The 15,784-nt window shown below is 32.5% G+C and overlaps 1 protein-coding gene across 1 annotated transcript in view; it reads right to left on the reverse strand.

The window, feature by feature from the left end:
• Nucleotides 1–13,921, reverse strand: part of LOC127862768 (uncharacterized) — a 39,331-nt gene extending 25,410 nt beyond the window's left edge. The window contains exons 1-8 of the mRNA XM_052402024.1: nucleotides 13,808–13,921; nucleotides 11,788–12,108; nucleotides 11,276–11,380; nucleotides 10,770–10,877; nucleotides 7,611–7,721; nucleotides 6,987–7,358; nucleotides 6,660–6,705; nucleotides 5,072–6,388 (exon numbers count right to left, since the gene is read on the reverse strand). Coding sequence (XP_052257984.1) covers nucleotides 6,307–6,388; nucleotides 6,660–6,705; nucleotides 6,987–7,358; nucleotides 7,611–7,721; nucleotides 10,770–10,877; nucleotides 11,276–11,380; nucleotides 11,788–12,108; nucleotides 13,808–13,862 — 1,200 coding nt within the window. The 5' untranslated portion in view covers nucleotides 13,863–13,921 and the 3' untranslated portion in view covers nucleotides 5,072–6,306. Of the gene's footprint in view, nucleotides 6,389–6,659; nucleotides 6,706–6,986; nucleotides 7,359–7,610; nucleotides 7,722–10,769; nucleotides 10,878–11,275; nucleotides 11,381–11,787; nucleotides 12,109–13,807 lie in introns of the transcript that reaches the window.
• Nucleotides 13,922–15,784: the final 1,863 nt, after the last annotated feature.

The following is a 15,784-nucleotide window of genomic DNA, read 5'->3' on the forward strand; positions in this document are numbered from 1 at the left end:
TCTCTGAAAAAAATCAACAACAGAGTTATTGTTTCAGGAAGAGGAGGTTTTATTTTACAATAACGAACTACCTGTTTAAGCATGTTACCGCCGTCATATGAAAGGCTATGAGTCTCTTGTGAACAAATAAGAACATTAATAATTCCTATGGAGTCATTCCGGCTGATAAATGTGAGAAACGAAAACTACAAACACACAAGCTCCAGAACACTTGCACGACTATATTAAGTACCGGTAAACGGTACTTTTGCAACCGGGAAAAAATACAAAACGCCCAAATGAATCAAAAATAAATTCTTATTCGAAGGAAAGTTGCCTCAATGTGATTTTGAAAACGTTTTTTTCGGCAAGTAAACAAATACACGTGATTTACTGTGTGGAACAACGCGCATCTTGCTCGATCAATTAAGTTTAAATCAAACAGTGTATTCGGACGATCAGACAATGTCCGTTTTAATTATTTACATTTAGCCGGCTAAGTAAATGCAGGACTTCAAACACGAGTGTCAAACAAGGCCCTTACAGTTTAATAGTCGGGATCACAATTAATTTATCAATAACATGTCTAAGGCATGGAGAGTGTCAGTCGCAAATGAGAACTAAAACAAAAAATTAAATAAAAAGCACTTAAAAGCATATTTTAATTGTTTTTTGTTAAATCCATCACGAATATTATAAAGAATGCCACAAGTTCCCAATGTGTTAGTTACAATAGGTGTGAACAAAATACTTCGGACTTTTACTTGATAAACACGTTATCAGAACTCGAGATGCGATCGGGTAAATTGGTTCGAAATATTGATCAAATTTAATATATGATGAACTAAATTTCCTTTAAAAAAATAGGTCAATATAAATAACTGAAACTTTAGATGCTGGAGCAGTATTACCTTGTTATTTTATACAATATGTTGGTCCTTTATTTAAGGCAAGTGACCAATTGCCAAAACAGTACAAAACAGCACAATACAAAACAACATACACACATAGAAGAATAAAGCTGGGGTCACGCCTTTAAACGGTCATTGCAAAGCTTAACCTCACACTTGGGCCAGCAATTTAAATGATACATATAAGCGTAAATAAAGTTAAACCTCATAGCATTGCAACTCAAATTAAAAAATAGAAAAGGGAAATACAATGAATTCAATTTAATTACCATTTAATTACTCAATGGTAGGAAGGAGACCAGAGCAACAAAGTTACAACTTTTCTAGGAACGATGAAATGAAATAACGAGCACGTGTCAACTACATCTAATCTTTTTTACAAAAAGATGTAAGAATGTAGCATCATATATAGTTAATGTTTCAGATCATCATCGTGCAAATACAGAAAGAATCAGCAAGACAGACATTACTAGACAAATATAAATGCATTTAACTTCTGTTTATGTACGTATATACTTTTCATCTAGTTATCACTGTTCAATTTCTTGTTTACAGTTCGGCAAAATGACATTTTTATTTATAAGTTTTAGAAAAAGAATGATGCAAAGTATACAATCAAGCAAAATAACACACATGAATTAGAAGAATGTTAAACTATCTGTTCGTTGGTAATATAGCATTTGAAACGCTACTTCATCTATACTTCTTCAAACTTTTGTTAAGACAACATACCATAAAAAAGACAACAGCATACATGCTTTAGTGGTAGAAATTTACCTTTAGATTCCTTAGATCCCGGGTTCGAGCCCCTAGAATGGCACTTTTATGTTTTTTTTTTGTTATTATAGTTATTTAAAGCTGTTTAATAATTCAGTGGTGTAAGTTAATTTTCAGACAGCAGCTTTAGTTTCACTTCTTTATATTGCATTTGCAGCAATACTTTATATTGATATGTTAAACATATAAGTACTTCCAACATAATAAACTGTCAATACAAATTATAACAAATGAAGTGATGGGTTACAGATGGTAAGCGTGATACAAAAAATAATGATTACGAGTGAAATGATTCATGAATGAAAATGAAAATAAAAAATATGGTATATTTGAAATTTTAAAGGACTCAAATATATACAAGTGACAGAACTTATTTTGTTTAAATATTAACATATTTTTTTCTTTTTCTTTTCTAAAATTATTAAAACAGAATTACATTCTGTGAAAGTTTTTCAGTTTTACATTTTCAGCTTTCGATTATCTCTTCGATTTTAGTTTGTACTTAAAATATTACAGATATCTATCAAAATTGGTGGACATTGTTGATATTTGCATTAAAATATAAAAACGTTAAGAGTTCTTGTATTTTTCACTTTTATACATGAGCTATTTTCATATGTGTTTATTTAAATTGGCAATAGATCCATACAAATCATCAATAGGTACAGAGACAGCGGGCATCCTTTTTGTATGCTAAAATATTCAGAAAAATGACCATCCATTTGTATCTTTGTAATTCAAATTAATAGAATTAATTATTGAGGAGTTACACACAAAATTAAATTAAAATGTTCCTCATGAAAGTATGATCATGACTGTCGAATGCCTATCAAAATCTGATAAACAAATTAGCCCATTTTCATTGAAACATTTCATTTTTTCAATTGCTTCTTACAAGCTTCTTACATTTACTCCTATATACCCTCCTTTAACAAATCCAGTCTGTTATGTGCCTGTAATGGATGGTGTAGTGTTTTTTTTTTAATTCAATCTGCAATTGGTTTTGATGTTATGTTTTAATCGCAAATAAGTAGAGAAATTGGTCTCCAATTATTTAATGTTAATAGTTTTTTGTCTTCTTTTGGAAGTAAAGATATGGTACTTTGTTTATAAATTTCTGTAAAGTTTCCATTATCATAGGAATATTTTACAGATTTGACCAGATATTTTTTAACATCTCCGAACTATTTTATAGAAATACGCAATTAGACCATCGTAACTAGGACTTTTGTTGTGTTTCATATCTTTAAAGGCTTCTCCACATTCGTATTTTGAAAGCTGATCTATAGTATCAGTAGTATTGATACTATTTATAGTGTTGTTAAACAATTTGGAACGGCTGCTCTTCTCTACACTATTATCTTTTTTAGTATTTTGATTAAAACTCGTTTAATAATTGTTCTAAAAGTAAATTATCGATGGAATTTGATATCAACTGATTTCCAATGTTTCTGATATTTTTGCTGTAGCTCATTTTCTTGTTTATTGGTTATTTCATTTTTATGGCTTAAATGTGTGTTAGTTTCTTCTCTTATTCTTCCTTTAATTAATTCACATTAGGTGTTTGGGTTAGCTTCTTGGTTAAACTCAACAACTAAATTAATGACATTTTCATTTTTTATCTGATATTCAGTATCTAGAAATAACCAATTGTTTAATTTAAAATACCCGGGACTTCTTTCATGCTGGTTAGTATTCAATATAATTTTAGCAATCGAATTATCTGAGCGATAAATAACATTGGTATATTTTGCAGTCCATCACGGATTAAAGAGGTTGTTTGAGATAAAAAAAAATTCATCTGCAAAATATTGGTGGGTGAGTGTTAGAATGCCATGTGTAAACCTGTGCAGTTTGATCTTTTGTTCTGAATATATCACTCAGATCATATTTTTCTATGAGGTTATTTATTTTATTTGATGTTTGATGGTTAGAGATATCATTTCCACTGAATGTATCACAGCTATGGTCTAAACCTGCATTAGAGTCACCTCCAATTATAATTGTTTCGTATTCGTAGTCTTTAATAATATTTTCAAATGTATTATAGAAATTGACGTCATCATAATTTAGTGTATATAGATTAATCAAAAATACGCTGCTATCTGATACATGTAGTTTTATAAGTTGCATTCTTCAAACTATGATTTCTTTTTTATTCAATTAAGTTACAATAACATGATTTATTAATTAGAATTTTGACGTCATTGCTATTGGAGCTTTCGCCGCTTAAAAATATGTTACCCTGCTCAAGAAGCTCTCCAATTATTATTATCGTTCTGAGTATTATATTGATTTTCATGTAATAAAACAACAGGAAATGCCTTTTGATTTAGCCAGCTAAATACTTCATCACGCGTATGCTTTGTCCCTGAATCCTTGACATTAAATGTAACAATGTGTACATTTAGTATAATGTATTAGTATAATCACATAGCACTGAGTTATGCATATAATTTGGCTTCTTAGAGTTTTAAGTACTTCAAAAAACATAACGTTATGTTGGCTTGTATATTTGTGTAAAATTGTATTGCAAAGTTTTGCTATTATTAAAATTGTCTATTGTTTTAATTTGATTTGGAAATAATTGTTTTCTGCCATATGATGCGGATAATGTGTGTATTATCTTTTATTTTGCAATATATCTTAAGTTTTGTGCATTTGTGCGGGTGTATTTGAGAGTGTGCGTGTACGTGTGTGCGTTCGCGCGTGTGTGTGTGAGTGTGTGCGCGTGTACGTGTGTGTGTGTGTGTGTGTGTGTGTGTGTGTGTGTGTGTGTGTGGTGTGTGTGTGTGTGTGTGTGTGTGTGTGTGTGTGTGTGTGTGTGTGTGTGTGTGTGTGTGTGTGTGTGTGTGTGTGTGTGTGTGTGTGTGTGTGTGTGTGTGTGTGTGTGTGTTGTGTGTGTGTGTGTGTGTGTGTGTTCGTGTGTGTGTGTGTGTGTGTGTGTGCGTGTGTATGCGTGCTTGTGTGCGTCCATGTGTGCATGGATGTTTTCGTGTGTTTGCTGGACGGTTCCCATCCAAAAAATATTAACATCTTACAGGTTAACATACTTTTGTAATATAAACACTTTGGCAGCGTAAATAGTCACAAAGCTTTGCACATTTAATATCTACCGTTAAATTGTCGGGTATGTAAGCATGGAATTTCACATAGAAAATAATGAATAAGTCGTGAAACGCAAACAATAAGGCGGTTGTACACAAAACATATTTTGAACAAAAAAGACTATTAAAGCACATTGTTACATATAAAATTGCGCAGATATACAATACAAATGTGTTCGTGTATATAAGAAATGGTAGTAATACAACCAAGTGTCTTGTTTGCAGAAAAATCCACATGTACGCATTTATATTTCTATTTTAAGAAAGAAAGAAGTTAACTTTACATACCGTACTGTAATCGTATTTGGTATTATACAGACAAACTGTTACTAGTTTTGGTTATATATACAAAAGACATTTATACAAAAAGATTAACGCACTTCGTTTTATTGTCGAATACATAAATATACCCATACATATGTACATACATTTTAAGCAAAATGTTACATTTGTCAAGCGTCCTGTATTTACAATCGCAAACTACCGGTAGGGTGCGTAAATTGGGTTCATAATTTCTTCATAATGTTTAAAAATGGAAACTTGAAATTGATTTAGTATTCATTCTCGCTCGTGATCAAGAATTTTCGTTTCACGTTCGGAAAAACCGCCTTTGTGAAAACATTGAACTCAAAATCACGCTGGAAATTCATCTGATATGTTTGTGTTGTCATCCAGAGCGTCGTAATAAGCGTTGAAACAAGGGTTGGGAAAATGTAAAATAGTTAACATTTGCTTTATGCATTTTGATATTTAGTATGCCGCTTACCGTTGCTAAAAATTAACACTCTTAAGTAGGTAATCTTAATTGCAAAAAAAGCAATCAAAAAAATCTACAGACAACTACATTAAGGTTGCGGATATGCAAGGACTTGAATAATGAACATATTGTGACACTCAATATTATAAACATAAAAAAAACAGACATTCAGGCGAATGACAATTAAATGGCTTCATGGCGAAACTCTGCATTTTTGTCAAAATTCAACCCGAAAATATTGCAATTGCAGAAACATTTATCTCTTTTAACCCCCATGTATGGATGAAAAACTAAATTATAATATGATTGTATGAATATGCTAGGATCGAATTTATAAATATATTTCAACAAGGTTAATCACATAACGGATTATCGTTATGCTTTGTAGGTTAACTCATTAAAAAATGATACATATGATTAATGCCTTTAAGAAATATTGAGAACTTCGAAAAAACGAAGAAAAAAGTGTATTATTGCGGACTAGCCAATTTGTCAATTGCTGGTTCTATTCGCGATCAAAGATTTTAGCACGCGACTCATTGTAAAGGATACGAGAATAGCCAATGCATATCGAAACCCTCCAATTAAAAAAGCCATTCGGTAACGGACGAATTTCGGGATGGACATATTTACAAATTGTGTTAAAAAGAAGCAATTTTAATTGCAGTAACAGCATGAACTACATCAAGCAGTTTGCTTTGTCGACTGAGTCTCTTGAAAAAGATGACACAATTAATATGAAAACTTCCTTCTGTTGGTTGTTGTTGTTGTATGCTCAAGCCAAATTGCTGTACTGCAAACTATCTTCGCCTAGGCTTCGATCAAGATTCTCGTAATGCTCGGGTTCCACATCCGCCCTGAATGAAATCAAATCAAATGACGAAAGTAACACATAATGAAACCATGTGTTAGACCATTACTCAACTGTTTGAATGTGTTTTAATTCTTAAACTGATCACGCATTATTTATATTTATCATACTCGTATTAATTGATGTTGTAAGAAGAAATCCTTGTGAGTGTATTATTATACTAACTTACTCGTTATAAATGGGTGTACATAAATACGACATTCTTTAAGAATCATATCAAAATAAATTATTAAACGTTTTGAAATAACTTGTTTAACCTTTCACATGATACATCTGTTTTGACATCTGAAGATCCCTCCATTTCTGCAAATATGTTAGAAAAGTTATTGTTCGTATTGTGTATACTACGATTCTTCATTGGTTCCACATACTACTTTAACAATTATGAGATAATTTACGCACATTTAACATAACAGTATTTGATTTCCTGATTAAATAAATATTCCTTATAATTATATATTTTTTTCGGTTTTCTTTTATTGTTCTGAATATGTTTATGTCAGTGCTTTCTTATTCCAATTTGGTCTTACATTATAACAAATTAGAAGTGTTGCGCTGAAATAGCTCGCATGTCTCATTCTTACCGTCGGACAAGTTTATCTCTGCTAAGGCCAAGAAAGGAAAGCGCTTCCCTGATTCTGTAGCTGCGGTTGTGGAGTAGGTACTGGGTGATGAAACATCGCTGTTCATCCGGGTTACAAACTGAGAAAAGTGACACCTCGGTGCATGGGAAATATTATAAGTGGTAGTTGCTTGCGTTAAGATAATACTATCAACGTTTCCAATTGGACTTGCTGTGTATGATTGGTGATGGGTTCTGTCCATATTGTTCTGCAACGTTGAACCGCCAGTCATGGGCTCAATTTGCGTATCTGCGATCTCGTGGTAATGAACATGTGTGTTCTCTTCAGAGGTTACATCTATGCTACTTAACATGACTGTCGCTGTCTGCTGATCTGTAAATTAACAAACACGTTACTATTAAACAAATGAGCAAAAACATTAATACAATAATGCGTGCTGATTATCCGTGCTGCTTATTGCATGCAGCTATTTTTAAGATGATTCTACCGAAAATAATTAAAGGAAAACTTGAGTGATTACCTCAATCAATGATAAAAGTTAAAATGCATGTACATTTAAGACGCTATATTTTTCTCCCACTTATTTACGTCTTTATATCGTGTTCATACAGACAAGTTACGTACCGCTTGGGTGCGTTTTATATCTCCAATATGCGCAGATTGATATGTTTGCTGCTATAATTAGTGCCACAGCGGCAGCAGCAATGATGATTACAAGTTCGCTTTTTGAAAACGCTGTAAAACGAAAGACATATTGACATGGTTGATTTGTAGTAACACTATTAACATGGTTGATTTGCGGTAACCATGTTCATTGAGTTGTATGCAAGTAACGAACCGATAATTCAACTAAATATATAATTCACGAAGCGATGCATATATGGCTTATGTGTTTTTATTTGCATAATCAACAAATATGTTATTTTGGAAAAATACAATCAAATTAAAAAAAAACAAATACGCATAATTTTGGCTGTACACAAAATGTTGTATGAAATTCTGATTATAAGACTACTAATATAGGAAAGAAATGTATAATAAGCAAAAAATGCCTATATCTGGCGTAAATAAAGCAAAAACAGGTGTAAGAAATGTTATGAATTCGAAACAACAGAACAATCAAGTATATATTCGCAAAAGACTCCATTTTCGTAATATTCATAATAAGCATATAGTAATGTTGACTACGGGTATCAGTTGAACATGTGCTATTTCATCAGCAAATATGTACACAAAAACAGATACACTATCAATAGCGGTAGTAAATTGGTTGGGAACGCAAATATTCACCAATGATGTTTGCAAACACAATAAAAAATGATGATACTGTTTTACCTAGCCTGCCCCTAAAGATACATCAAAGAAATATGAGTATGACATTGGATTTGTACACTTATACAACATTATGCTTCGTTTAGCGCTTGTTTCAAACAAGCGGACGATAATGTGTGATATTACATTAATTTAATGTGTTTTATAGCCCATCATAAGTATCCAAAATCGGGATAGTTCAGTAAATGGTAAACACCTCTTCCATGCAGCAAGGGTTTGATTCGCGATCACGGAAGCATTTGAGTTTGGATGGTGGTGAACGTACTGAAAATGTGGGGATACTTCCGGCTACTCCGGCTCCCCCCCCCCCAAATAATAAGATAAGAGCAACTTTGAAAATCTTTCTTTAACAACGTAATAGCTAGCAATCGCAGCTATAATTATCAATACTTTTTTTACTTTCGTGAATTCTATAATTTAATTAGGTAGCCGTGCTTGGAAGCACACCTGGTACACATAATGCAGTCTTAGGCGCGGACAGATGTCTTGATCATGCTTTAAATAATAATAATATGTCAATTTTTTACTTCGGTATTGCTTTCGATAATATATGTTCAGTTTTAAATGTTCATTATTTAGTTCGTGTTTGCGGGATCGTGTTTACTTTACCATTTGCAATAAGTCTACTAGATTAAATACAGAATGTTTAATTTATCGGAATATTAAATAAACGATACACGTAAAACATGCATAAATATAAGCAAAAACACAAGGTGTTCTTTATTTCTGAAATATTATTGAGCAGTTCATAACAGAACTTACGATAGAGTTTTATATGTTGTGATGTTAATCAGCAAATATTAATGACTTCGGGAACGTTGCTAGTTTCAACGAAACGAATCCCGGAATAAGCTTGCCAAACCAACTGGTTATACAAACAAGTCAGACCAATATATAACACATGCACAGTACAACTATTTGAGCTTTTACTATTTACTTTCCACTACCTTTGATGGATAAAATGGACCGTTATCAATTGTAATTATGGATAAGAATTTTCCAATTTAATCGCAATCCGGTGTACGCAATCAAATAAAACCAGCTTTCAATAAACTTACAAATGCTAAAATAGTATTCGAGGAAGCAATATTGAGTGAAACCGTAACACAAACTATGGATTTTTATGAGAAGATCAAGTATTACGGAAGCGAAAACTCTTATAATTTGAATAGCATCTGCAAACTTCATAGCTTATTCTTATGGTGGTCTTGGATATTATGCTCAAGGTATATGCTCTCAGATACCTGGTTAAGGATCTTTGGTAAATTAGTGTCACATACACATTTTGTTAGTATATGTTTAAAAAATGTTGGGTCTAAACTTTGCAATCGCAATTCAAATGATAATTTACGTGGACGCATATACAAGTTTATTATTTATTAATACATCGCTAAAACATCAATTCTAACAACCTTACATGTAATGAGCTCAAATTACAATTTTTCAGCCAATTTTGTGTTGTAAGTCAAATAATGAATAAGTTCACGGTGGTAGAAATCGTTACTTTTATTCTCGACAATCGTTACTGATTTCTTTATGAGGTACTTTGTGCATCGGTAGAAAATACATACTGTAATTTATATCATTAACGCATAACGTTCAATTAAGCACCGTATTGTCGTAGGTTCGTAGTTTCACAAATAAAAATGTATTTCACCGGTATTTATACTTTTTCGTTTTACTTTTTGTAAACTTATGATCATAATCTGTTAAAATAATTATTAACGTTAATTACGGTTTTGTTTTCTATGTAACTCTTCTTTAAATGATTTACAACAAAAAAATCGACCACACATTTTTTTTTTACAACAAAAGTGTCTTAAGTTGTGTCTTTCGTATTCATTTGTCTTGAGCTACATTAAATATCATGCACAAATGAAATCGAACAGCCATTTACGTTTATAACAAAATAAAATAAAATGCTTATCAAAAAACGAATCGGCCTCAGAGTCCAAGCCTCAATTTCAACCATTTAAATGTTTACAAACTAAAATTTGCAACTTATATCTCCTACGCGTTTCAAATGAAACAACGCGAACACATTTGCTATTGTTGTATCCGTATATGAACTCTCTGAAAATGTCAAACATGGTTAGTCGTTATGTAGTCGTAATATCATGGTTATTTCATACACGAATTAAAACGTACACTGTTAATAAAAAAAATTAAGATATGGAATTTATTTATACTTCCTACACATGGTATTACGATGCTTTTTGGGGACATGGCTCTTACACGGGGTTTTTCAAGTTAAACGCAAAATACCGATCCTGGTATTTGCTTGAAAAAATAATAAGTATACAATTAAGAAAATGTTATGTGCTAGTTCGAACATTAAATGTTTTCATAATATTAAATAACAATTATTAAAGAGAATCGACAGAGTAATATTTCAAGTATTCCTTTAAATTGATGTTCATATAATTATCCAGAATTTAATCTGCCATATACCTTTATTGCTCAGTTCATCACCCGTATTCGATTCTCTATTGTTCAAAGTATTCACGTAGTTCGTATCGATTGTGGTATATTCAATCGAATAATTAGTGTTGTATATTTCTGTAAAAACAAAAAACGCAAGACTTCAAAAAAGCCTCACAAGCAATAAGTAATGAGCAACAACCTCACTTTAAATCATTATGTCATACATTTAATTTACGATTTGATGTTGGGACACTAACCACCAAAAATAAATAAACAAAAAAACGTTAATAACGAAAATATTTACAATTATTATTATTTAAAACATATCATGTAAGTAACTAAATATGTCAATACTTATGAAGATAAAATAAATAAAAGTAATAATGACTACTACTAGTAGTTGAAGTTCTAGTACTAGTAATAGTAGTAGTGAAAGTAGTAGTGGACATACGACGAGGAGGAGGGGATGAGGAGGAGAGGAGCAGCAGCAGCAGCAGACGCAGTAGCAGTTGGCGTATATCAACATATCTTACCTTTCAATTCATTTGTAGCAAACGTAACGTTTGGAATATGTTGAGATTTGCTTTCAACATACGGTAATGTATTGTTTTCATATTTATGAAAGGTAAACGGTCCACCTATTTATATAAAACACACTTGCTATTATAAATGCGTGACACTATGTGTCGTTAATTTCAGTACATTATATGGTATGGAACTTTCGGACACCTGTTCTATTCATCTTCAAACTTAATTGCAATCATTTAAATCAAAACTAAACTTATTAAGCTATGAGAATCGATATTGAAAATCAACTTTTGGTACGTTCGATATTTATTCGATTGTATTTGTGCGTTCGATTGACTGAATAAGTAAGATTATACTACCTTTGAGGTATTTTGATCAATGGTATTGCGATTGTGCAATAAAATAGTCATTATGAATATTAAAAGTGAATATCAATTACATATATTGTGTTAATTTTAAATTTAAACATTAATTATCTCTTCCGGTTGATCATATGTACATTCGAATCTATAGTTACCTCTGTGTATGTTTATGACTGCTTCACTGTATATAGGTGCATTGTCGTGTGTATAAGTTCGACACTGCCATTGGTCCCCGAGGTCAGCCTCGGAAGTTACAGTAAGGTTGCACACAACATTGTGTTTGCAAATACATTTTGCAGTTATCCCCGGAGATGTGTCGGGTGTAAAACACGCATATATATTGTTGACCACACCTACGACATCCACAAATGTATCATTTCCCACTTTTTTTCGAGTAAACACTCCATAAGATGTCTCGTTGAATGCACATGCTATTTCCAACGTAATATCAGACACTATGGTGACAGTCTGTGAAACTGTAAATACAGATTAAAATGATTAATTGTAAAGAAAATCTAGTAAACTCTTACTAAAGAAAACTAATTTTTAGAAATACTGTTTCAGCTACTGCTGCTGCTTCTACTTCTACTGCAGCGGTTACTACTTCTACAACTACTACTTCTACTTCTACTAATTCTACTAATTCTACTACTACTACTACTACTACTACTACTACTACTACTACTACTACTACTACTACTACTACTACTACTACTACTACTACTACTACTACTACTACTACTACTACTACTACTACTACTACTACTACTACTACTTCTACTTCTACTGCTACTTCTACTCCTACTACTCCTATTCCTACTACTACTTCTACTACTACTACTACTACTACTACTACTACTACTACTACTACTACTACTACTACTACTACTACTACTACTACTACTTCTACTTCTACTACTAGTACTACTACTACTACTACTACTACTACTACTACTACTACTACTACTACTACTACTACTACTACTACTACTACTACTACTACTACTACTACTACTGCCGCTACCACTACTACTACTACTACTACTACTACTACTACTACTACTACTACTACTACTACTACTTTTACTACTACTACTACTACTACTACTCCTACTACTTCTACTACTACTACTACTACTACTACTACTACTTCTACTACTACTACTACTACTACTACTACTACTACTACTACTACTACTACTACTACTACTACTACTACTACTACTACTACTACAACAACTACAACTACTACTACTACTACTACTACTACTACTACTACTACTACTCTACTACTACTACTACTACTACTACTACTACTACTACTACTACTACTACTACTACTACTACTACTACTACTACTACTACTACTACTACTACTACACTAGCTACTACTACTACTACTACTTCCTGCACTACTACTACGTACTACTACTACTACACTACTACTAACTACTTATTACCACTACTACTACTACTGCTACAAAAAACAACAACGACTACTACTACGCTTCTACTACTACTCCTACTACGATTATTACTACTACTACTACGACTACTACTACTATACTACTACTACTACTACTACTACTTACTACTAACTACTACTACTACTACTACTACTACTACACTACTACTACTACTACTACTATACTACTACTACTACTTACCTACTACTACTACTACTACTAATACCTACTACTACTGCACTGACTACTAACTAGCTACTACAATAACTACTACTACTAATCTACTACTACTACTAACTAACTACTAAGCACTACTACTACTACTACTACTTACTACTTACTTACTACCTACACTACTACTACTACTTACTACACTAATACTACCTACTACTACTACTAACTACTACACTACTACTACTACTACTACCTACTACTACTTACTACTACTACTACATACTACTACTAATACTACGACTACTTACTACTACTACTACTACTACTTACTAAACTACTACCAATTACTACTATTCTACTACTTCTACTACTGCTTCTTCTGCTACTACTTTTGTCTCTACTTATGTTACTACTTCTTTTTCTACTTATTATGATTATACTAATAGTTGATACAATAACAGCCTATTATTCTATTGCCACTCTGCTCTACAAACTCTACTCAAACCATATGTGTTATATTTGTTTAAACACGTACATCCAATCGCCATATATGATGCCAATATAACCAAAATGCAGTAGGAGTTAATCATCGTGTCAACGTTTATTCATCGCTTGAAATAATAATTGACTGACTAACACTGAACGCAATAAATTATATACTTTTCCAAGGGGTTTAATGTTTAAGTTACGGACAACAATTACGGTACTGAACGCTTTAACTTCCTTTATCATAAATGTCATGATTTGCGGAAGAAGAGAATTTAACCTATCAGCAAACTTTGTAATGGTGTACGAGTTAGTTTTGCAAGGTCAAAACCTGTCTACAAGTGCGGGCTTTCAATTTTAATATTAAGGAAGGATCATTGGAAGATGATCCTCACTTACTAACATGTCTTAATCGTACGGCTTCTCCTTATTGTTGTTTGCATAAATATGTAATAATATACTCCAACCAAGGAGGCAGGGAGGGAGAGAAATAGGGATGGGGGGGGCATAAGATAAAGCATATATAAATGCTCATTATCAGAGAGGGAGACAGGGCGTTTAAACATAAGATGAAACCTATTTAAATGAATATATCACCTCATAAAACAACAAACACCTCAACCATAACATTTTTATTGGAGACTGTGATGTAAATGTGATTTTTACTTTAAACAATAACAGTTTGTTTAAATTATATACTTACACGTGATTATATTATGAGAGTTTTGCTTATTTATGTCGTCGTGTTAATTACACCTCTCCAAGTTTCTGAAGTTAACTTAATATGCTTTAAGTCGCAAAAGAATAGTTATAAGTCATTTTCGTGGAACCGCGAAATGTACAAACCGATTATAAGTGCGGTAAACAACCTGTCCGATAGGGAAATATACGTGTGGACACTGATATGTAAATGATGAGTTTACATGGATGACTTGTATAACTGTAAGTACATGTTAGTTCGTTATTTGAATTAAAGATATATTAGTAATGCAATACTTATTATTTCTATTATATTTATTTTTATCATACATATCCAGGCACGTCAATAATAAGTAGTTATTATCCTCACGCTTTTGAAAGCGTGGGGAAATTGATCTCCGCCGTCTGCACGTCTGTCCTGGACACTATCTCCTCCTACACTATAAGCACTAGAACCTTGAAACTTACACATATGGTTGCTATAAGCATATGTGCGACAGTGCACTATTTGGACCTTGGTCAAAAGTTATGGGGGTTGGGATGGGGCCGGGTCAGAGATTTTTACTCATTGTTTGAGGTTATTTTACATTAACTTCTTCATTTCTTCACCGATTCACTTCTAATTGAAACTGAAAATCTCTTATGACAATACGGTCAATCTCAACTATGCATGGCCCATTAATCAACCCTAGGGCGCCCCGACCACATAGATCACGCCCACCTAAAATTTTGTTTTAACATAACTTCTTCATTTATTCACCAATTGATTTCAAATTAATACTGAAATCTCCTATGGTCTATCTCGACCATCCATGTCCACATTACCTACCCGGGGGCCCCACCAAAATAGGTCTTGCCCACCCAAAATTGCCTTTTAATATAATATCTTGGGGATACGCGTCGGCCTCTGCCGCGCCAATTCTAGTTTACAATCAATTTTAAGTGAATTGTTGGTAATTTTTTGTTATTGAAAAATCATTGGAAACTTTTTTCGGAATAAAAAAACAAATAACATATGTGATGTTCCCGGAAGAGGAACTTCCATTTTACAATAACGAGTTACCTGTTAAAAAATATCACCGTCCTTCTATGAAAGCCAACGGGCCTTTAATAAAAATAAATACATATGAAAGTATATGAAACACATGAAGTTGTTCCGGCGGATACATAATTTATGCAACCGATGTAAAACTCCAAACCCATCAGAAACATCTACCATCAAAACTCAAGCACAACAATACTAATATTGTTGAAAAACGCTTTAATCCAAAACAAATTGCGAAAGGTGTAATCTTGATTATACCAACTACTCTTCGATTACTTCATT

The sequence above is a fragment of the Dreissena polymorpha genome, chromosome 16, assembly GCF_020536995.1.
Source record: "Dreissena polymorpha isolate Duluth1 chromosome 16, UMN_Dpol_1.0, whole genome shotgun sequence".
Classification (NCBI taxonomy): Eukaryota; Metazoa; Mollusca; class Bivalvia; order Myida; family Dreissenidae; genus Dreissena; species Dreissena polymorpha.